The 23149-nt window shown below is 38.4% G+C and overlaps 1 protein-coding gene across 1 annotated transcript; it reads left to right on the top strand.

The window, feature by feature from the left end:
- Positions 1-10415: 10415 nt before the first annotated feature.
- Positions 10416-22476, top strand: slc25a1b (slc25a1 solute carrier family 25 member 1b). Its single transcript, XM_046861913.1, has 9 exons — positions 10416-10694; positions 15339-15446; positions 16597-16696; positions 17333-17471; positions 17981-18065; positions 19014-19118; positions 19234-19349; positions 20314-20387; positions 20484-22476. The coding sequence occupies exons 1-9, from the start codon at positions 10583-10585 to the stop codon at positions 20596-20598; spliced, it is 954 nt and encodes a 317-aa protein (XP_046717869.1). The 5' UTR covers positions 10416-10582; the 3' UTR covers positions 20599-22476.
- The last annotated feature ends 673 nt before the right edge of the window (positions 22477-23149 follow it).

The raw sequence follows: 23149 nt of genomic DNA on the forward strand, positions 1-23149 counted from the left end.
ACCTCCAGCTCTGCCTCCTGCCTTTTACTCAATGCCACTGTCTCTAATCCATACAACATCGCAGGTCTCACCACAGTCCTATAAACTTTCCCTTTCATTCTTGCAGATACCCTACTATCACAAATCACTCCTGTCACTCTTCTCCACCCACTCCACCCTGCATGCACTCTTTTCTTTACTTTTCTAACACACTCTCCATTACTTTGCACTGTTGACCCCAGGTACCTGAACTCCTCCACCTTCTCCACCTGACTTCCTCATACAATACCACAACTCCTCTCTTGGCACCCTGTCGTACGCTTTCTCTAAATCCACAAATACACAATGCAATTCCTTCTGTCCTTCTCTATACTTCTCCATCAACATCCTCAAAGCAAATAAGGATCTGTGGTGCTCTTCCTCGGCATGAAACCATACTGTTGCTCACAGATGGTCACCTCTTCTCTCAGCCTGGCTTCCACTACTCTTTCCCATAACTTCATGGTGTGACTGATCAACTTAATTCCCCTGTAGTTACTGCAGGTCTGCACATCTCCCTTATGCTTAAAGATCGGTACCAGCACACTCCTTCTCCATTCCTCAGGCATCCTCTCCCCTTCCAGAATCCTGTTAAACAATCTGGTTAAAAACTCCACTGCCATCTCTCCTAAACATCTCACGCCTCTACCGGTATGTCATCTGGTCCAACCGACTTTCCATTCTTCATCCTCTTAATCGCTGCTCTCACTTCCTCCTTACTAATCCTATCTACATCCTGCTTCACCAACTCCACATCCTCCAACCTTCTCTCTCTGTGATTTTCCTCATTCATCAGCTGCTCAAAATACTCCCTCCACCTTCTCAACACACTCTCCTCACTAGTCAACACATTTCCCTCTCCATCCTTTATTGCTCTAACTTGCAGTACATCCTTCCCAGCTCGGTCCCTCTGCCTGGCCAATCGGTATAACTCCTTTTCTCCTTCCTTAGTGTCCAACCTCTTATACAGCTCCTCATATGCCTTTTCCTTGGCTTTCGCCACATCCCTTTTACCTGCTGCATCTCCTTGTACTCCTGCCTACTTTTCTCATCACTCTGTCGATCCCACTTCTGTTTTGCCAACCTCTTTCCCCTAATGCTCTCCTGCACTTCCTCATTCCACCACCACGTCTCCTTGTCTTGCTTTCTATTTCCAGATGTCACACCAAGTACTTTTCTAGCTGCCTCCCTCATCACTCCTGCAGTAGTTCCCCAATCATCCGGCACCTCTTCACCACCACCGAGCCCCTGTCTGACCTCTTCCCTGAACCTCACACTACACTCTTCCTCCTTCAGTTTCCACCATCTTATTCTTCTTTCAATCCTTACATTCCTCCTCTTCTTCTTCGCCTCCAAAACCATCCTACAGACCACCATCCGATGCTGTCTAGCTACACTGTCCCCGCCAACACCTTACAGTCTCCAATCTCCTTCATAGTCCACCTGTGTGCACCTTCCTCCACTCTATCGTCACCCTATGATCCTCCTTCTTCTTAAAATACGTGTTCACCACTGCCATTTCCATCCTTTTAGCAAAATCTACCACCATCTGCCCTTCCACATTCCTCTCCTTAAAACCATACCTACCCATCACCTCCTCATCACCTCTGTTCCCTTCACCTACATGCCCATTAAAGTCTGCCCCAATCACCAATCGTTCTTTCCTAGGTACACCATCTACCACGTCATCTAATTCACTCCAGAATCTTTCCTTTTCCTCCATCTCACAGCCAACTTGTGGAGCATAGGCACTGATGACATTTATCATCATCCTTCAACTTCCACCTTCACGATCATCACCCTATCAGAAACTCTCTTCACCTCCACTACACTCTTACTGTACTCTTCCTTCAGAATCACCCCTACACCATTTCTCTTCCCATCCACACCATGATAAAACAGTTTAAATCCACCTCCAATGTTCCTGGCCTTACTCCCTTTCCACTTGGTCTCCTGAACACACAGCATATCTACCTTTCTCCTCTCCATCATATCAGCTATCTCTCTCCCTTTACCCGTCATAGTACCAACATTTAAAGTACCAACCCGAACCTCTACTCTCCTACACTGCTCCTTTTCCTGCCGTCTCTGTAGACGTCTTCCTCCTCTCCTTCTCCTCCTTCGGCCAACAGTAGCCCAATTTCCACCGGTACCCTGTCGGCTAACGATACCTGTGGCGGTCGTTGTTAACCCGGGCCTCGACCGATCCGGTATGAAATTCTCCTTTGTGATCCGCATATTTGATTTGGCACATGTTTTACGCTGGATGCCCTTCCTAACGCAACCCTCCCCATTTACCCGGGCTTGGGACCGGCACTAAGAGTGCACTGGCTTGTGCCCCCCTAATGGCTGGGTTACTTGCTGTCTAATATATTCAATTAAATTAAATTAAAAATTAAAACAATAAATTAAAACAATATATTCATTGTTAAAAGCACTATACAAATAAAAATGAATTTAATTGAATATACTTGCTGTCTAATATATTCAATTAAATTCATTTTTATTTGTACAGTGCTTTTAACAATGACATATTCTCAAAGCAGCTTTACACAGATAATGTGGTAATTAAAAGTGAATATGTTCTTTATATGTAAGTTTGTCCCTGATGAGCAAGCCTGATGAACTCCCCGAGATGGCATAAGGAAGAAACCTTAAGAGGAACCAGACTCAAGAGGGAACCCATCCTCATCTGGGTTGCACCGAATGTCCATTTATAGCAGATATACGATGTTGTGGGTTACAGTGATGATGATCAGAAGTGAAAAGTAGTCCTGAGTCAATGTAGCAGACTGCTGACATTAACTACAGTCCAATCCATCCTCAAAGCTCCCGTTTTTACTCCGAAATTTCATGGAACCACCCAAGGCATTGATGGGAAACCATCCCAAGCTGCACAGAGTGGCCTCCAGTCGAAGAGAACACTATCCAGAGGCAGGCCTGAACGAAGTGGGAAGATCCACGGAGGGGAGAGGGGCAGGAACAGTGGTCACTGGAACCTCAGGAGCATGTTTAACTCAACCGAGAGAGAGAGAGAGAGAGAGAGAGAGAGAGAGAGAAGAGGGGTGACAGGAATAGAAGGATATGGATTATTGTGTGTCTTTATTGTTGTATAAAAGTTAATGTCACCGTGCAGTTTGGACTCCGGCAAGACTTGCTATAGCAGCATAGCTAAAAGGGAGAACCAGAAGGTAACATCAACATGAGGGATCTCTGGGATAAGAGACGACCCACCACACCACCTTCAACAACCTGAGTGAATGTAAGAGAGTGAGGGGATGACAGCATACAAATATTCCAGTTCACCAAATCACCAGATCTGCACCTTTACCTAAGAAAAAATCTACTGATTAAAGGCTTGACTAAATAGATATGTTTTCAACCTCGACTTGAACACTGAGACTGAGAGTGTCTGAATCCCGAAAACTGATTGTAAGGCTGTTCCATAACTGTGGGGCTTTATGAGAGAAAGACCTGCCCCTGCTGTAGTCTTCATTATTTGAGGAACCAACAGATAGCCTGCACCTTTTGATCTAAGTAGGCGTGGAGGATCATACTGGTACAGAAGTTCACTCAGATACTGCGGTGCGAGACTGTTAAGTGCTTTATACGTCAGTAGTAGTATTTTATAATCAACGCGAGATTTGATTGGGAGCCAGTGTAGACTGATTAATACTGGGGTGATGTGGTCATATTTTGTAGATCTACTGAGGACTCTTGCTGCTGCATTCTGAACTAACTGAAGCTTATTTATGCACTTACTCGAACACCCACACAGTAAAGCGTTACAGTAGTCTAATCTAGATGTAACAAAAGCATGAACTAATTTTTCTGCATTCTGTAACGACATCATATTTCTATTTCTATTTTAATTTTATTCACATGAGCCTCAAAGGAAAAACTAGGGTCAATAATCACACCAAGATCTTTGACTGCTCTACACGCTGAAACAGAAACACCATCCAGAGATGCTACATATTCGGAAAGTTTGCTTCTAGCTGCATGTGGTCCTAGTAAAAGTACTTCCATCTTATCTGAATTGAGCAGAAGAAAGATATCAAGCATCCACTGTCTAATTTCCTTTAAACACTTCTCAACATTGTTAAGCTGATCTCTCTCATCTGGCTTTGCTGAAATATACAACTGTGTATCATAAGCATTGCAATGGAAGCGAATACCATGTTTATGTATAATTTCACCCAGAGGCAGCATATATAAAGAGAGAAGCAGTGGGCCTAAGACAGATCCTTGAGGAACACTAAACTTTACCTCAGAGAGTGTGGAGAACTCACCATTTACATCAACAAACTGGTAGCGATCAGTCAAATAAGACCTGAGCCAAGAGAGAGCTGCTCCCTTTATTCCAACAACGTTCTCAAGTCTAGCAAGTAGTATTGTGCGATCAATGTTGTCAAAAGCTGCACTAAGGTCGAGCAGAACAAGTAAAGAGACAAAACCCTGATCAGAGGCCAATAGCAGGTCATTTACCACCTTAAATAGTGGCATCTCTGTGCTATGATGAGGCCTAAAACCTGACTGATACATTTCAAAAATTTTATTTATAAGCAGATGTGAGCATAACTGCTGTGCTACAACCTTTTCTAAAACTTTGGATATGAATTTGATAATGGCCTGTAGTTGGACAGCTGACATGGGTCAAGGTCAGGTTTCTTAATTAGGGGTTTGATAACTGCCAGCTTGAAGGATTTAGGTACATAACCAGTGCTAATGGAGTTTATTATTTTTAAAACAGGTTCAAATACCTCTGGAATTATCTGTTTGAAGAAACTTATAGGCAAGAGATCGAGAATGCAGGTTGATGATTTTATAAAATAATTTGGATTTATGTTAACCGTCTGGATTTCTTGCCTGATGTTTTCAACACCCACCCCTTGACTGGTGCTGCTTTAATGAGGTGATCAGTGGTATTTAATTCACCTGTCAGTACTTTCAGTGTTATAGCTGATTGCTGTATATACATTTACTGAACACTTTAATAGGTATACCTGTACACCTACTTTTGAAGGAAATGATCAACTTTTCATATTGTATTACCTAATTACTGAATTATGCAAATACAGCTCAGCAGCCCTGGATAATATTTACATCAACCATAAAAATAGAAGAAATATGATCCAAAGGCATGTTTGTTGCTGCCAGACAGGTTTGTTTTGGGAATTTCTGTAACTGCTAGTCTTTTGTAAATTTCACAAACAACATTCTGTAGAGTTTACTTAGAATGGTGGAATAAACAAAAAACATCCCATAGAGGCAGTTCTGTGGATGGAAATGCCTTGTTGATTAAGAAAGTCCAATGCAGAATGACCTGGTTTGAACTGACTGGTTTGAACTGACAGAAAAGCTACAGCAATTCTGAAAAAAACTTTCTGTATACCTGTGATGAGCGGAAAAGCATAACACATGAAAGCATAACACATGAAACATTAAAGTGCATGGGCTACAAAAGCAATAAACCACATTAGGTTCCTCTCATATCAGAAACCCAGCCATTGGGGTTGCACAAGCCAGTGCACTCTTAGTGCCGGTCCAAAGCCCGGATAAATGGGGAGGGTTGCGTTAGGAAGGGCATCCAGCATTAAACGCTGTGCCAAATCAAATATGCGATTCATGAATCAGACTTTTATACCGGATTGGTCGAGGCCACAGGTATTGTTGCCAACAGGGTACCGGTAGAAATTGGGATACTGTTGGCCGAAGGAGGAGAAGAGAGGAGGAAGACGTCTACAGAGACAGCAGTCAAAGGAGAAGTGTAGGGTGGGTGTTGGGGGGTACTTTAAATGTTGGTACTATGACTGGTAAAGGGAGAGAGGTAACTGATATGATGGAGAGGAGAAAGGTAGACATGTTGTGTGTTCAGGAGACAAAGTAAAAGGGAGTAAGACCAGAAACATTGGAGGTGGGTTTAAACTGTTTCACCATGTTGTGAATGGGGAAAACAAATGGTATAGGGGTGATTCTGAAGGAAGAGTACATTAAAGGTGTAGAAGCGAGTATCTGATAGGGTGATGAATGTAAAGCTGAAAGTTGAAGGGGTGATTATAAATGTCACCAGTGCCTATGCTCCACAAGTGGGTTGTGAGATGGAGGAGAAGGAAAGATAGGAAAGACAGTGTAGCTAGACAGCATCAGATGGTGGTCTGTAGGATGGCTTTGAAGGTGAAGAAAAAAAGGAGGAGAGTGATGACTGATAAAAGAATAAGATGGTGGAAACTAAAGGAGAAGACCGTAGTGTAAGGCAGAGGTCAGACAGGAGCTCAGTGGTGGTAAAGAGGTCCTGGATGATTAGGCAACTACTGCAGAAGTGATAAGGCAGACAGTTGGAAAGGTACTTACATGACATGTCTGGAAATAGAAAGTAAGACATAGAGACATTGTGGAATGAGGATGTGCAGGGGAAAGCATAAGGAAAAAGCAAAACAGAATTAGGATTAGCAAAGAGATGAGAAAAGTAGGCAGCAGGTAAAGAGGGATGTGGCAAAAGCTAAGGAAAAGGCATATGAGAAGCTGTATTAGAAATTGGACACTAAGGAAGTAAAAAAGGATTTGTACTGATTGGCCAGAGAGAGGGACCGAGCTGGGAAGGATGTGCTGAAAGTTAGAGCAATAATGGATGGAGATGGAAATGTGTTGACTAGTGAGGAGAGGAAAATGAAAGAGAGAGAAGGTTTAATAATGTGGTGATGGTGAAGCAGGAAGTGAATAGAATTAGTAAGGAGGAAGTGAGAGCAGCGATTAAGAGGATGAAGAGTGGAAAGTCGGTTGGACCAGATGACATACCGGTAGAAGCGTGGAGATGTTTAGGAGAGATGGCAGTGGAGTTTTTAACCAGATTGTTCAACAAGATTTTTGAAAGTGAGCGGATGCCCGAGAAATGGAGAAGGAGTGTGCTGGTAGCTATCTTTAGGAAGAAGGGAGATGTGCAGGCATGCAGTAACTACAGGGGCATTAAGTTAATCAGTTACACCATGAAGTTATGGGAAAGAGTAGTGGAAGCCAGGCTGAGAGAAGAGGTGACCATCTGTGAGCAACAGTATGGTTTTATGCCAAGGAAGAGCACCACAGATGCATTCTTTGTTTTGAGAATGTTGATGGAGAAGTATAGAGAAGGTCAGAAGGAGTTGTGTGTGTTTGTGGATTTGGAGAAAGCGTACGACAGGGTGCAGAGAGAGGAGTTGTAGTACTGTATGAGGAAGTCAGGTGTGTCAGAGAAGTATGTGAGGGTGGTGCAGGACAGTGTGACAGCAGTGAAGTGTGCAGGTACCTGGGGTTAACAGTGCAAAGTAATGGAGAGTGTGTTAGAGAAGTGAAGAAAAGAGTGCAGACAGTGGAGTGGGTGGAGAAGTGTGTCAGGAGTGTTTTTTGAAAGAAGGGTATCTGCAAGAGTGAAAGGGAAAGTTTATAGGACTGTGGTGAGACCTGCTATGTTGAATGGTTTGGAGACAGTGGCATTGACTAAAAGACAGGAGGTGGAGCTGGAGGTGGCAGAGCTGAAGATGCTGAGATTTTAATTGGGAGTGACGAGGAAGGACAGGATTAGAAATAAGTTTATTAGAAGGACAGCGCATGTAGGACGTTTTGGGGACAAAGTGAGAGAAGCCCGATTGAGATGGTTTGGACATGTGCAGAGGAGGGACATGGGGTATATCGGTAGGAGAATGCTGAGGATGGAGCCGCCAGGAAGAATGAAAAGGTGAAGACCAAGGAGGAGGTTTATGGATGTGGTGAGGGAGGACATGCAGGGGGTTAGTTTGAAAGAGGCAGATGTAGAGGACAGAGTAGTATAGAGACGGATGATCCGCTGTCCCCTAATTGGAGCAGCCGAAATAATTTTAATAAGGTTCCTCTCCTGTCAGCCAAGAACAGAGAGGTTACAGTAGACAAAAGACAAATCACCAAAACATTGATTACCACCATTAAAAAAGTTCAGTTTGGATGAACTTGTGCTTACTTTGGCCTCAGATTGCTATTCTTGGTTAAGAGTATTGGGAACTGATGTAGCCTTCTTCTTCCATATATTGGCAAGTGAGAATTGCACCAAGAATGGTACAATAAAAAAAAGAAAACAGTTAAAAGCAGTTTTGTGTATTCAAAATGGCCAGACATTTTATATTTTCTATTTATGCAATCATTATTCTATATTTTATGTGCATTTATAACTCAGAAAAGCAAGTGTTATTGTTTATTAATAGATTTGTTATATTTTCTAAAGTAAAAAAATTAAATAAAATAACCAAAAATGTGTGTAAGTTTGCAAGGACTGTGTGTTTTAAAAGAGAGTAGGCTAACTTTAACATTATTTCAGTTAACTTGGGGAATTGATATGGATCCATAACGTGATCAGCATACACATACACACATATTATATATATTGTTAAATGTGAGCCAAAATCATTACAATTAAAAGAACCAAAGACTTAACATACTTCAGTCTGTGTGCATTGAATTTATTTAATACACGAGTTTCACAATTTGAGTTGAAATACTGAAATAAATTTACTTTTCCATGACATTCTAATTTATTGAGATGCACTTGTGCACGTGTGTGTGTGTGTGTGTGTGTGTGTGTATATATATATATATATATATATATATATATATATATATATATATATATATATATATATATATATATATATATATATATATAATGTATGTGTACACTAATACTGAAAACATCCAAGCAATGAAAGAACACATAGAATTATATAGTAAACAAAAAAGTGTTAAACAACCCAGAATGTTTTTTTAATATTTTTGATTGTCCAAAGTACATACATTTAGCTTTGGTGACAGCTTGGCACACTCAAGGCTTTCTCTCATCAGATTTACGAGGTAGTTACCTAGGATGATTTCAATTCAATTATTGCCTTTTTAATGTGCTTTAGACAGTCAGTTGTCTTGTGCAGAGTAAAGGGTGAGTACAGAGTCAATAACCTGATTAGTGCTAATACAACAGTTGTACAAATCCATATTATGGCAAGAAACACTCAGTTAAGCAAAGAGAATAGACAATGCATCATTACTTTGACAAATTTATGTTAGTCAATCTGAAAAATCTCAAGAGTTTTACATGCAACCCCAAATGCAGTCTCAAAATGACTAAACACTGCGATGAAACGGGCTCTCATGAGGACTGTCCTAGGAAAGACAAAGGGCTACCTCTGCTGCAAAGGACAAGTTTATTGAAATTACTAGCCTTAAAAACTGCTGATTTACATAAATGGTTTTCAAAGTTCAAGTGGCAGACATATTTGTACATCTACTGTTCAGAGAACGGTTATGTTCCTTTGCCGCAATTCACGAGTTAGGCCTTCGTGGTCCAATTGTGACAAAGGAACCATTACTTCAGAAGAACAACAAGTAGAAGAGACTTGATTTAGCTAAGAAACAGAAGGAATGGACATTAGATCAGTGGAAACTGTTCTTTGGTCTGATGAGTCTGAATCTTTGGTTTGATGCTGTGGGGTGCTTTGATGGTGTCACTGTTGGTGATTTAGTCCAAGAAAGACAATGATTGAGTGCTGCATAAGATGACCTAGGCTCCACAATCACCCAATCAAAAACCCAGTTGAGAGGTTAGGCATGAATTTGATTGGAGAGCGTAGAAAAAGCAGCCAACAGGTAGTCAATACCTCTAGGAACTCCTCAAGTTGGAAAGCTATTCTAGGTGACTACCTTATAACTAAAAGCTTTCTCACCGTTCTTACCTTCATTCACTGTTCTGAAAATCCTCAACCGTTCTGAACTACACTACACACTGTACACCATGCACATTAACACGTTGAGTCGACAGCACTTTGCACAGACTCAACAAACTCCATTTTCCCCCTCCCTTTCTTTAACGTACCCTTTCATTATTTTGAAGTACAGTTATTATTGTATGCCTTATTGCCTATGTTTGTGTATACTGCTGGAAGCTGTAAATTTCCCATTGGGGTGAATAAAGTATCTATCTTTCTAACTTGTCTGTCTGTCTATCAAATGTCCAAAGTCTGTCCTTATAGCAAAGGGTGGCAACTTTGAAAAATCAAAAATTCTAAAAGATATTCTGAGAGATATTTGAGATGGTTTTTGTTGACTACACCATTGTATTGTCTTCAAATTTATGTAGAAGGGTAAAAAAATAATACAAATATAGAAAAACCACTGAAGGAGGTGTTTTCAAAAATGTGTGTTACCTACTAGGCCACTAGAAACACCCAGACGGGCCATAATTAAAGGGCGCTGTCTGCCTGTACACACTTTTAAGGTGTTTTTTCTTTTAATAAGCCAATTGCACACAAGCGAAATGATCCCGTTCCACCTTAAAATGTCTTGTTTGTGAAAAATATGGCGCTGCGTATGTGTAAGGCGGAGGCTCCGCCCACAGGGCTGATGTTCGGCCTCTCGGCCACCGCTGACAGGAACCAGGAAACTTTGCGCTGTCAGAGAGCAGGGCAGAGAGCAGAGGGCAGCTGTACACGCTCTACACCAATTTACCATCCATACAATACCAACTTAAGTTACAGCGAAGCCGCGGGTCGTTAGTGTAAAATACTGAACCATGTCAGGAGAAGCGAAATTCGTGAGTCCCTTCCACAGACCCCACTGTCTGTCTGCAGCTGCACCCGCTGGAAAAGCCAAACTCACTCACCCGGGAAAAGCCATTTTAGCGGGTAAGCTCCTTCTCACCGCCCGGACACAGCAGTGTAAAGAGAGATTACAGGTTTTACAGCACGACTTAGTGTGCAGCGGCACTGACTCGGACAGAGGAACATAACACGTTTACACTTTCAGCTATTGCACTGGTTTTATAGCTTTAAATGTAACACAACTGGTGCTTTCAACAGGACCGTGTCACATAAACCCCATCACGGTGCAGGCAAGTACCTGGTGTGATCCGGCATGTACATCTCAAACACAGTGTGGAGAAATATTAATGCTTGAGATTGTTTTCCCTCCTTTTTATTTTATTTTATAAATCTTAGAAAGTTGTCCGTCTTTACACGTGTGTTCTGTCTGTCTGAGTCCCAACAGTCTGGTGTGTTTGCTTGCAGACAAATTTTGATGTGTTGATGCAGCACGATAAAAAAATACATGCATTTATTCTGAATTTATATAAAGATGAAGTGACACCTAGGTGTGGAACAGGATGGAAACTACTACTGTATGATGTAACTTTACAGGACGTCATGTTTTTTATATGGCATGGTATCTGCATGTGTATGACAAACACACTGAGCATATTTCTTAGGTAAACAACTGGAACAAATACGTGGTTCCTTTTAATTAAAGCCTTAATCATATTTTTTCTGACGTGTGTGTGTGTGTGTGTGTGTGTGTGTGTGTTTGTGTTTTAATATTTGTTCCTTAACATACAAGGCTACCTTGATTTTAAAATTGATATGGACTACACCACACCAGGAAATTTATATATATATATATATATATATATATATATATATATATATATATATATATATATATATATAATATAATATTTACATACGTATGTGTGTGTGTGTGTGTGTATATGTATATATATATATATATATATATATATATATATATATATATATATATATATATGTATATATGTGTGTATGTGTATGTGTATATGTGTGTGTGTAAAAAAGGAAATACAAATGATTCGAATCAATTTGTTTTCTGGTTCATTTGATCAGAAGTCTTGATCAGTAAGCAGGTATGCAGATGTATCTATCAGATCCCGATCCCCATCTTCTCCTGGGTGATACTGAAAAAAATGAGATCTTGGAAGATCTCATTGTAAATCGTGTCAGTGTTATTATGTTAGTTGCCATTTATATTAATGCATAAAAAAGAAACATAGTCGGAGCTTTGGTCTTTTCATTTCTTTGTGCAAATGACAGAATGAGAATGAGCAATATATGTTGAACGACCTTGTCCTTTGCAGTGGTCCTTTTAGGAGATTACATTTTCTATGATCGTGTAGACGGGGCTTTGCTAATTAGATGAAGCGCGTGTGAGTGAGGTATCACCTTCCTAGCTTAAAAAATACGATGATTCTTCTCAATACATTTCTCCAATAATGTTAATGGTTAATTAGAATCTAATGATACCCGAATAAAGTCTGGGATGTTATAACTTTATTCGACGTTCATCTTCCTTGCTTTGTCTGTGCATTGATTGCAGTCTATTGGATGGAAATATTTAGCATGTTTTGTTTTCAGTTGAATAAATGTCACTTTCTATATCTCTTTGAAGGAGCTCCATGCAAACTAAAGCATGACGACACATTCACAAAAATAGAAACACGTCTCAGCTGAATTTAATCATGATGCAGTTTGATGTGTGCATGTGAACATTAAGCATTGGTGCTTCAGTGAAAGAACCAATGACTCAGCATTTCCAAAGACACGTCACATTTTCTGGCTTGACAACTGCACACTTATACTACTGTCACCCTGGCCATTCTTGATCATAACAATGCTAAAGAGCAATATAATATTGGGAAAATATTTTAGAAATGTGGTCAATGTGTGATGGTACGTGTATCATGGTCATCTTTAAGAGCTTACTGTTGTCTGTAGTTTGCTGGTTCCCTCGTTGGTTGCGTGTTGTAAGTTTAACATGTCGATAACCTTTGCACTCACGTTAATCCTACAGTCAGCACAGTTGTAGAGAGTGAATCAGAGATAGGAGCGATCCTTTCATCTAACCCAGAAACTGAGATAAACTCACACTCGACCCTGAGATTGAATCAAACTAGTTAAAATGAGCATTGTCATTCAAACTGTCATTGCAAACAAACAGTATATACAATTGCAAGATCCTGATTGTTTTTTTGCCAACGCCTCAGTGGCTTACTAAATTCCGAAAACCTGAAATACAAGTTAAAATTAATTTCATTTTGTCCATTTTTATTCACTTCATTCCTGTTGGACAGGTGCACTGAATCCTGAAGAACCAGTCTTTTTCTGTTTGAGGAAAAAAAAAAAAGTTTGTTGGGTTCAATACATGCTACATTATTCTGACTTCTCTCTCAAACTTTGCATAAATCACAAATTATTTTTAAAACGAGTGCAAAATAATCCCAAGGGGACAGTTGTTTTTACAATTCTAATAATCAATAAACTATTTATCCCAGTTTGTGTTAATATTTTACTATGTAAAATATTCAGTTTGCACATCCTGGTCAAAAATAAAGCAAACATTATATGAATTATAGGAGTGCCTTTCCTGAGAAGAATGAGCTCAGTGCTGCATATAATAATACACCTTAAAAAGAAAGCTGTGTTTATGCAACCTTCCGAATGGAAGATTGAGGGTTACAGTGTAATTAGATGGCAGAGTTTATAGGAAGCAATAGATAATAGAAAAAAAACATCCGGTTTGTGTTAGTTGTGACAGTGAAACCTTTACGTAACGAGTGTGTTTGTGAGGAAAGGTCAAAAATATTTAAATAAAAACTGATAATAAAAATCTCACAGCTCATGCTGATGTGTGGACACTGGATGATCTTTATACAGTTTTTACACTTGCACAGAATTTGGCATGGATTTAGAGGCCAGACGTGGTCAACGTATCAAAATCTTTTTACTTACGCAAAAGTACATTTATTCACTGAAATAAATCATCCACGTGATAACTAATTATACATACGCAATACAAGCTACTAGTACTCTGTGTATGTGTATATGTAGTGTATGTAGCAACATATAGATTACAGTAATTAGTATAGCTTTTATTTTTGCTACTTTTAAATTGTAATTCTTGATCGACTCATCTGAGTTGCACAATGCTAAAAAGGCAAATGAGCATTTGTACAAATAAATAATTATAGGAAAAAAAAGTAGATTTTGACAATATTTGAAGTCAAATATTGGTTGAAAGTAAAGTATATCAAAAAGGCACTCCCTAAATCCAGTAAAGGTGCAGCGGTACTATTTTGCTGAATGATACTATTCTGCATAGCGCAAAAACGTTTTATGCGCATATTTGTTTAAGAATTCATGATAACTGAATTACACAAATATTTGTTCTGTTTCCTGACATTAGGCAGGATTGATTTAAACTCCATGTCGATTTATGTTGATCCAAATCCCTTTTGTTTTAGTGGACAGAATAACATGCAGGTGTGTCTCTGGCTGGTTCTTTATAAGCAGTCTGGGAATGCGACGTGTCTTTACCCGTAGTTGTGTTCTGACAGGCATGCAAGGAGAGCAAAGAGCAAAGAGCATGTGCTGTCATTGTGGCAGAACCTTGTCATTTATTCTTCCCCCCCTTTGCTCTGTTAAGCAGCAGGACTTGTGGCTCGTGACACACCCCTTCAAGCCTGATGAGGCAGTGGGTGTTTTCTGTGGGGAGAATCGCAGGGAGCCAATCACACGAGCTCGCATGAGACTCTGCTGTTTGCTCCTCAACCGGCAGATGCCTTGAGCTAAAAAATTTAAGGAGGCTCCAGCGTATTTTGAATCCTTGCTTTTGAGAACGGCTTACATTTAACATCTAAAAGGCCTGATTACATGATTTTCAAAGGTTATATAATATCATGACTGTCATTCATTTGATTCAGACAAGTTTTCTTTAAAAAAATTTTTTTTATGCCAAATATCAAAAATATGGAATGCAGGAGTTTTTGGGGCGTCTTTAAATTGAGGACCCTGGGGTATACAATCAAATGTGATTTTTAAACCACAGTAAAAAATCTACAGCAGTTTTCTTATGTATTATGTTATCTCTTTGGTATACCTTTATGATGATACACAGACTGAATAAAGGTTGATTTGATTATTAAATCATTCAAATAAATATTAGTGCAGTAAGTATGGAAAGTGTGGCTGTAGTAAATTAGACATTATAAATATTGGCAATGTTAATAGTCACAGCTGTGTACATTTTGTAAAAAAAATTAAGTTGTGCAAATGATTCAGTCCTTTTTAGATCAATTTCTTTCTGTGTTTCAGTTCTGTGAAATGAAGATTTGTTCATTTGGATTGTCAGGATGGAAGCTGATCTGTTTTGGCTGATTCATTTGCATGATATTTTTGTGCCCCCAAATCCATGCTTGTGTTTTGCTTCTAAACATAAATGGTTAGATAGAAGACTCTGCAACCCAACACACTGTAAAGAATAGCAAATCTAAACTATTAATTTAATAATAAATAAAAAGACTAGGTATTTAGTTTATTGTGGCATGTTTATTTGAACGGTTATTTTTTGGGGTTTTTTGCTTGTTGGAAGTGCTTGGAGATGAACTTGACAAATCTCCTCAAATCTGTATGCTGTGTGTTTTGTTAGCGGTGGATGTAAATGTCGGTCCCTCTCTGTTTTCACAGGTGGACTCGCAGGAGGGATTGAAATCTGCATCACTTTCCCGACAGAGTATGTGAAGACCCAGTTACAGTTGGACGAGAAGGCAAACCCACCACGCTTCAAAGGAATCGGTGTGTGTCTCCTTATGTTTTATACGTTTAATAAAAAAAATAAAAATAAAAAAAGAATATGAATATATATATATATATATATATATATATATATATATATATATATATATATATATATATATATGTTTGATAAAGTGCAGAAATCAATACAGAAATCAATAACTATTGTAAAACTTGGCATTTCTTATAAAGTGTCACCTTTTTTCCCCCACTATAAATGAATGTCTCATCCTGGCCATGTGAGGAAAAGGGAACGGTTTTGTTCGAACTGCATGTTGAGTTCAGGGTCCAAATATATAATATCTCGAGTCTGCATCAGAGATTAACTAATGGTTCATAGTCCCTTAAAGGCAGGCTTTTCCTTTTTTTTTTCACCAGCTTGTTTTCAGCACTGAGTGTTCCACTTGGGAAATTTGCTCTCCTGTGGCAACACTTCAAATAGTAGATGACGTTTACTGATTTTTATCATCGAGGGTTCATTGGCATAATCAATGATTTACTTTCTTTTTCTTTTTTTTTTTTGGTGAAACAAGCAAACAAATCAGTCCCTTACAGACTATAACACCTATGACCCACATAACAGCTGAAAAAAAGGGGGAAAAAAACCCATCCTCCTTGAGGGGAAAAACCTTGAATGAATTGCAGATAAATTTTAGTTAATAACATTTATTATTCAGTCGTGTATGATATTTTTATTTCATAAGTAAATTCATGTTGGCCTTTTTTACTTAGTTGAATAGTTTCTTCCACTACCCACAATGCTGATAGTGGTGGCACATGGAATTAGCAATTCCTGCATTTCTACCGAGTCTGCAGAGCTCTCCAGCTCTCCTTTTCTAATCTATACACTTTTCCGCTCAAACGGATAAGCTTCCACTGCTTTGACTATGACACAAATGCGATCTCGCAGATCGCCTCATATATCTACACTGCCTTCTGAGCATTTGAGCGCAGAATTCTGCTTTTTCCACAGTTGTTGTTTTTTGTTTGTTCTCAACAACGCTCTTTTCAGCAAAACCTGTTATATCTCATATTAAGATCCTTAATTCTTTTTCTTCTTTTGTGTCAGCTTGACCAATAACCACTAAGGATTTTCTTCAACATTGCCATACAGACATGTTTATCTCCATCTTTTTTCACTTTTGCTCAGGTGATTGCGTCAAGCAGACAGTGCAGGGTCACGGAGTAAAAGGTCTGTACAGAGGCCTCAGCTCTCTGCTCTATGGCTCCATTCCCAAAGCTGCTGTAAGGTAACTGACCTGTCCAATGTACTTCTGATGTAATGAAAGCCTGCTGCTGTTTTATTTTTTAAACAACAGTGACCCTGATACAGTACAAGTAGTATTGGGACACCTGACTTTTCTAGCCACATGTGATTTTTCCTCTAAACTTTTACCACAACATTGGAAGCACACAGTTGTATAGGAAGTCTTTGGATGCAGTAAAATTAAATATTCTATTTACTTGAACCAGTAGACATAAAGCTGTTCCAGCATGACAATGTCACGGTGCACAAAGTTATTTCCATGTTTTACATGGGTTGGAGTGGAAGGTCTAGAATGGCCTGCTGTTGAGCTCTGACCTCAACCCTAGTGAACACCTTTGGGATGAATTGAAACACTGAATGCACCTCAGGCCTCCTCACCCTACATCAGTACCTTTACTTTACTAAGAGTATAGGTTTTTTGACAGCAAATGGAGACTAAATGTAAAAGGGGATATTCAAAAAGCACACACAAATTACAGTGTAACCAGTGCACTACAGTGTAATCCAGTTTGTTTGACCAGTTCTCCCAAATCATTTGACAGGTCATAAATATTCAGAAGCCATTTTTTGCATAACTATTAAGTAAAAATTAGCATTTTTTTGTCTCTTTTGTCTTCAGGTTCGGTATGTTTGAGTTCCTCAGTAACCAGATGAGGGACGAGTCCGGCAAGCTGGACAGTACCCGAGGCTTGATATGCGGTCTGGGTGCTGGAGTAGCTGAGGCCGTAGTTGTGGTGTGTCCTATGGAGACAATAAAGGTTTGTGTGACGGTGATATTTAATCTTCATTGATCAGGGAACCAGCATCAGTTGTTTCCAACTTACATCACAGCAGAGTTAAATGCTTGATTGTGATTGGTCAGAGGGCATTGGTTAATTTTCTGCAACATCAGCTCTGATGATAATGTCAACTTTAATTAAATTCACACTTTTTATTTAATGCACAGCTAATATGTTGGAGGTGTGTAGTGGCAGCTCAATCACAGGGGCATTAAATAGTTTATCATCGATTCAGGAATAGGTTTGATCTTCACTTTCACAATCAGAAGGAGTTTCATGCATTCTTGTTGTCATGGTGCAAGGCAAGTTACTGTACTCCTGATTGTATCCTGCTTATGATGAAGCAATAAAAATGTTTGAATGTGACTACAGAAATGAAATATGACATGTTTTTAATCTCTTTAATAGATTTTACACAAAAAATACACTTTTCTAAAGAGATTTTGGTATGTATTAATAGTGAATATCTGCTTTCTGTCCCATTTCAGGTTAAATTTATTCATGATCAGACCTCAGCAAACCCAAAGTACAGAGGATTTTTTCATGGCGTGAGGGAAATAGTCAGAACACAAGGTTTGTTCTGCCCCCTGCTGGAGATCAGATTACACCATGCTTTCATCTTTATTTAATTTGAAGAGTTTAATTAAAAAATGTAATTAACATATTTGACATGCAGATTTAATAAAATCTACCTTTGGTTTGACGGCAAAAAATAGTCTTGGATTTAGGCTTAAAGCTGACATAATTGTTGCTATATTTAGTGTCAGATAAAGGGATCAAAGCATTTTAATATTAATAATAACAACAACAATAACATAATAGATTGAATTCAAGAACTTGCAATTTCTTTATTAGACTTGTATTGTACATTCATGCAGTACTTATAGGGTTTTTGCATTATATAACTAAGCATGCAGGTATTAACAAACATAGTAAAATTTTCTACAAAGTGAAATACTTTTCACAACAGTGACCCTGATAAAGTACAAGTAGAAAGTTGGTGACCAAAACCTGTTTTCGGCATGACAAGGCCTCTGTGTACAAATGGAGCTTCATGAAGATATGGTTTACGTGGATTGGAGTGGAAAATCTTGAGTGGGTGGCTATAGAGCTCTGATCTCAACTCTAATAAACATGTTTGGGACGAACTGGAACGCTGACTGCACCCCAGTTCTCACATTACATTCTTACCTGACTTTCTTTAATAATTCCCATGTAGTTGAATGAGCACAAATCTCCATAACTACTGTCCAAAATCTAGTGGAACATTTTCCCGGAAGAATGGAGTTTATTATAACAGCAAATGGTGACCTAAATGTGAAAGGAGGTTTGTCCATATAGTGTATACATTTATTTATAAAGAAATAAAGGATTATTTATACACATGAGAAACTTGTTACTGTAATTGAGGTCTCATTATTAAAAAAAAAAATGCTGATTCAAGAACAAATTACTTGTTCCTGGAGAGGGATGCAGAATGGAGTGAAATGTGTTGTAAAGCCTTTCCTGTGTTTCCTAAAGGATTTAGGGGAACGTATCAGGGATTGACAGCGACAGTATTGAAGCAAGGGTCAAATCAGGCTATTCGCTTCTATGTTATGACCTCCTTGAGAAACTGGTACAAAGGTTTGTGTTAAACTTTTAAAGCATTTACATGATTGTGAATTTTACAGCTCTGTGCATATGCAGCACAGCCATGTTGGCTTTAAGCTTACAAAGTTTGTTTCTCTTTTAAAACCAGGTGACAACCCTAACAAACCTATAAACCCGTTAGTGACGGGAGTTTTTGGAGCTATAGCCGGGGCTGCTAGTGTGTTTGGGAACACACCACTTGATGTAATTAAGACTCGCATGCAGGTGAGTTTAAAATTTCTTTAAAGACGTCTACAAAGATTTATGATAATGAGTATGATAATTTTAATTCAAGGGAACCTTTATGTCTATATTTAATGCCATGTAGCATGCTGAAGATTTTAATATTTTTGCGTATTTAGTATTTAAAAATATGAATTTTTTTTAAAGTAAAATAATTAAAAACGAATGCATCCAGTTTTAGCATAGAGTTCTAGCAGATGTGAATAATACTTCTTAATATAAATATTTTCAAAAGTGGAAACATTATCATTCATAGCCCAGTACATACACCTACCACACATTAGTGTAGTTTATACCACATTTTCGCATTTTATAGAGCAGATGTTTTGACAGTAGTGGTGTACAGATGCACTGTTGATTACAAAAGCATGATGTTGATATCGTTCAGATATTTCTGGCACTCAGGGAAGGGGTTTCCACTTTACGTTTTCTGACAGGGGAAAGTCCTTAGGACTGTTAAAGAGAAACTGTTGAGGAAATGACTGCTTGTAGCTTCTATTCTGTGTATAAGTGATAAAAAGAGCTTACTCGTGTTACACATGCTTACAACCTGAGCATTAAAGAACAACATGTATAGCATACACGGATCAGGCATAACATTATGACCACCTGCCTAATATTGTGTTGGTCCCCATTTTGCTGCCAAAACAGTCCTGACCCATCGAGCATTAACATAAACTTAAGTAAATCCTTCTAAATCTGCTTCTAAACACATCAACTTTGAGGACAAAATGTTCACTTGCTGCCTAATATATCCCACCCACAAACAGCTGCCATGATGTAGATATTATCAGTACACCAGTCAGGACCAGTCACAATGTTATAATGTCATAGTGTTATTCCTGATCTGTGTATACAGCATATAGCATAAAACATATGGTGTTCTTTAAAAAATTAAAAAAAAAGTGTCCTGGTGAGTAATTAAACATTAAACATCTCTGTCCAGGGCCTGGAGGCACACAAATATAAGAGCACTGTGGACTGTGCCTTGAAAATCATGAAACACGAAGGACCAGCAGCGTAAGTGATCATATCCCTACTGACACTGACTATGCTGTTAAAGTACACATCATCAGATATTTGGAATATTGATTTAAATGCATATTTGTGCTCTAGGTTTTACAAAGGTACTATTCCGAGACTCGGGCGCGTGTGTTTGGATGTGGCAATCGTGTTTGTGATCTACGATGAGGTGGTGAAGGCTCTTAACATTGTGTGGAAGACAGATTAACACGGAGAGCGCTGCACAGGCGGCTTATAAAACACGGCCAGACCTTCACAACAAATGCAGACACTGGGAAATGAGACACGACATCAGTAGGGCGAGGCAACATCACACGAGCTGTGAAAGTGTTTAAGTTTCCTCTATGTAATTAATTCCATTAAAAAAAAAATTCCCCAAAAAATGTGAGGTATACAAGTACTTGAAAAACTGGTTTGTCGAGAAGGAAAACAAAAAAACATTCATTACATCATGTTATGGCTTCAGCGGTGAAGTCTTTGGAAAGCCAAATGTTTCTAATGTGGAAAGAGAACACTGGCTTTTAGTGTTTTAATTTTAAACAAATTAGTGTTTCTAGTGTTTTAATCATTTTTTAAAAATTGATTTTACTTTTGTAACTGGAAAATAGTTACTTTGCCTTTATTATTGTTCATTTTCTGATCACTTGGTGTTATGTCAAGTAAAGACACTAAAATATATTCAGTGGTGAGGACAAAAAAACTTTGTCAATGCATGAGTACAGCATGTGTTACAGCTAAGAAAAAAATTCTTCAAGGAGGTATCAACTAAAAATTAATAATAATAATTATAATAATTCACTATACGGAAGAATGAGAGTTAAGTGGAGTCTGAGTGATTTTTTTTTTCCCTCTCTTTTGTTAAGCTAATATAATTCCTAATGTGATTCCTAAAGTGTTTATTATTTCTTTATTTCTTTTATTTCTTTAATTAATACTGATAAGTTCTTAGATCCAAAGACGCACAGAACATTGAACCATCATGACGCATCACCAAAGCCTTTACCTTACAGAAACACACATTCCTCAGTATCTCCAGTAAATACATGCACTTTTTAAAACCTTAACGGATTTGGTACTAATGGAAGAGAAGTAATGAATTTACTTTTAAGTGCCTGACCAGTATTTACTAGTGTTTATTAACAGTGTGTAGCTTTTCTCATAAATGTTGCCAGGAACAATGATGCCAGATTTTCTTTTTTTTTTTTTACATTTTGTTGAAACCCTGAACAATCTAAATGCAACCTAGAGGACTATTAGCAGTGCTATTGACTAGAGCAGTTTGATCGACATTACATTTGTGTGTGCTACAGAATATTTTAATATTAGTAATGCTTAACAATGATACATTTCCTATAGCCACCCCAAAACGTTTGGTTCGAAAAGCTGTTCATGAATCTGAAATTGCCTTAAATTGTTCTGTTTCGGGTGCCATTATCAGATTGATCACTTTTCCTACCTCAAGAAATTCCCAGAAAATCCACAGTGTCAAGAGGTGTAAAGAAATTGTCTTTGTCCTAGTGTCTCCCTTACTTATGTTGCATATGTAATACACTATATAGATATATGAATAAAAAAATATATATTTAGCAAATGTTAAATAAATAAATGTCATTATGGTGAAGCAGAAGCAAATGTAGATGTTTGTGCTACTTAATGTTGTGTGCCACATGGGAGCATAACACTGTGTTGAGTATGTATGATAAGGAAGAATATTTGTGCCTAATTAATGTTTGTCTCTTGTATTAAAATGTTCATACCTTTAAAAAAAAAATGCATGTTGTATTGAGTGTTAGTGTTTTATTCCGGTCTTTGCCGTTGTACATCTGGCTCTGTGTGTACATCTGTACTGTTTCTGTTCATGCTTATTCCATTGTTTAGAAGATACCAGCTGCCAGGAATAAATATATGTGGTTAATAGTGATGAGGAAATACTGATGGACATTACTTAATCGTTTTTGATGCTCATCCGAGACTGAAAACATTTACACTGTTCTATTATACTGACAGATATATTGATAATCCATCATACTATGTGCCTTTAAATTATGTTCTTAATGTTCAATAAATCTTGGTGGCTGGACATGAATTTGTGTGAGTTCTATATTATTTATTTTTTAAAGCATGAAGCAACATTAGGTAACAAAAATTTGTGAACATCTGACCCTAAGACTTGCATGTGCTTTTTGAACACATTGTTTCACATTTAGTTCCTACATATAAGAGTGAAGGAAGGTGCACACAGGTGGACTATGTTCTATGCCAAGGAAAGGGCATATGAGGAGCTGTATGAGAAGTTGGATGCTAAGGAAGGAGAAAAGGATTTATACCGATTGGCCAGTCAGAGAGACTGAGCTGGGAAGGATGTGCTGCAAGTTAGAGCAATAAAGGATGGGGATGGAAATGTGTTGACTAGTGGGGAGAGTGTGTTGAGAAGATGGAGGAAGTATTTTGATCAGCTAATGAATGAGGAAAATGAGAGAGAAGGTTGAATGGTGTGGAGATGGTGAAGTAGGAAGTGAATAGTATTAGTAAGGAGAAAGTGAGAACAGTGAGAAAAAGGAAAAGTTTATAGGACTGTGGTGAGACCTGCGATGTTGTATGGTTTAGTAACAGTAGCATTGAGTAAAAGACAGGAGGTGGAGCTGGAGGTAGCAGAGCTGAAGATGTTGAGGTTTTCGTTGGGAGTGACAATGATGGACAGGATTAGAAATTAGTTTATTAGAGGGACAGCGCATGTTGGACGTTTTGGAGACAAGGTG

This window comes from Silurus meridionalis, chromosome 11 (assembly GCF_014805685.1).
Source record: "Silurus meridionalis isolate SWU-2019-XX chromosome 11, ASM1480568v1, whole genome shotgun sequence".
NCBI classification, from domain to species: domain Eukaryota; kingdom Metazoa; phylum Chordata; class Actinopteri; order Siluriformes; family Siluridae; genus Silurus; species Silurus meridionalis.

Coding starts and splice junctions, on each gene's coding strand:
- slc25a1b (XM_046861913.1), top strand. CDS start 10,583: ATGTCAGGAGAAGCGAAATTCGTGAGTCCCTTCCACAGACCCCACTGT. Junction 10,695..15,338: donor GGGAAAAGCCATTTTAGCGG/GTAAGCTCCTTC, acceptor CTGTTTTCACAG/GTGGACTCGCAGGAGGGATT. Junction 16,697..17,332: donor ATTCCCAAAGCTGCTGTAAG/GTAACTGACCTG, acceptor TTTTGTCTTCAG/GTTCGGTATGTTTGAGTTCC.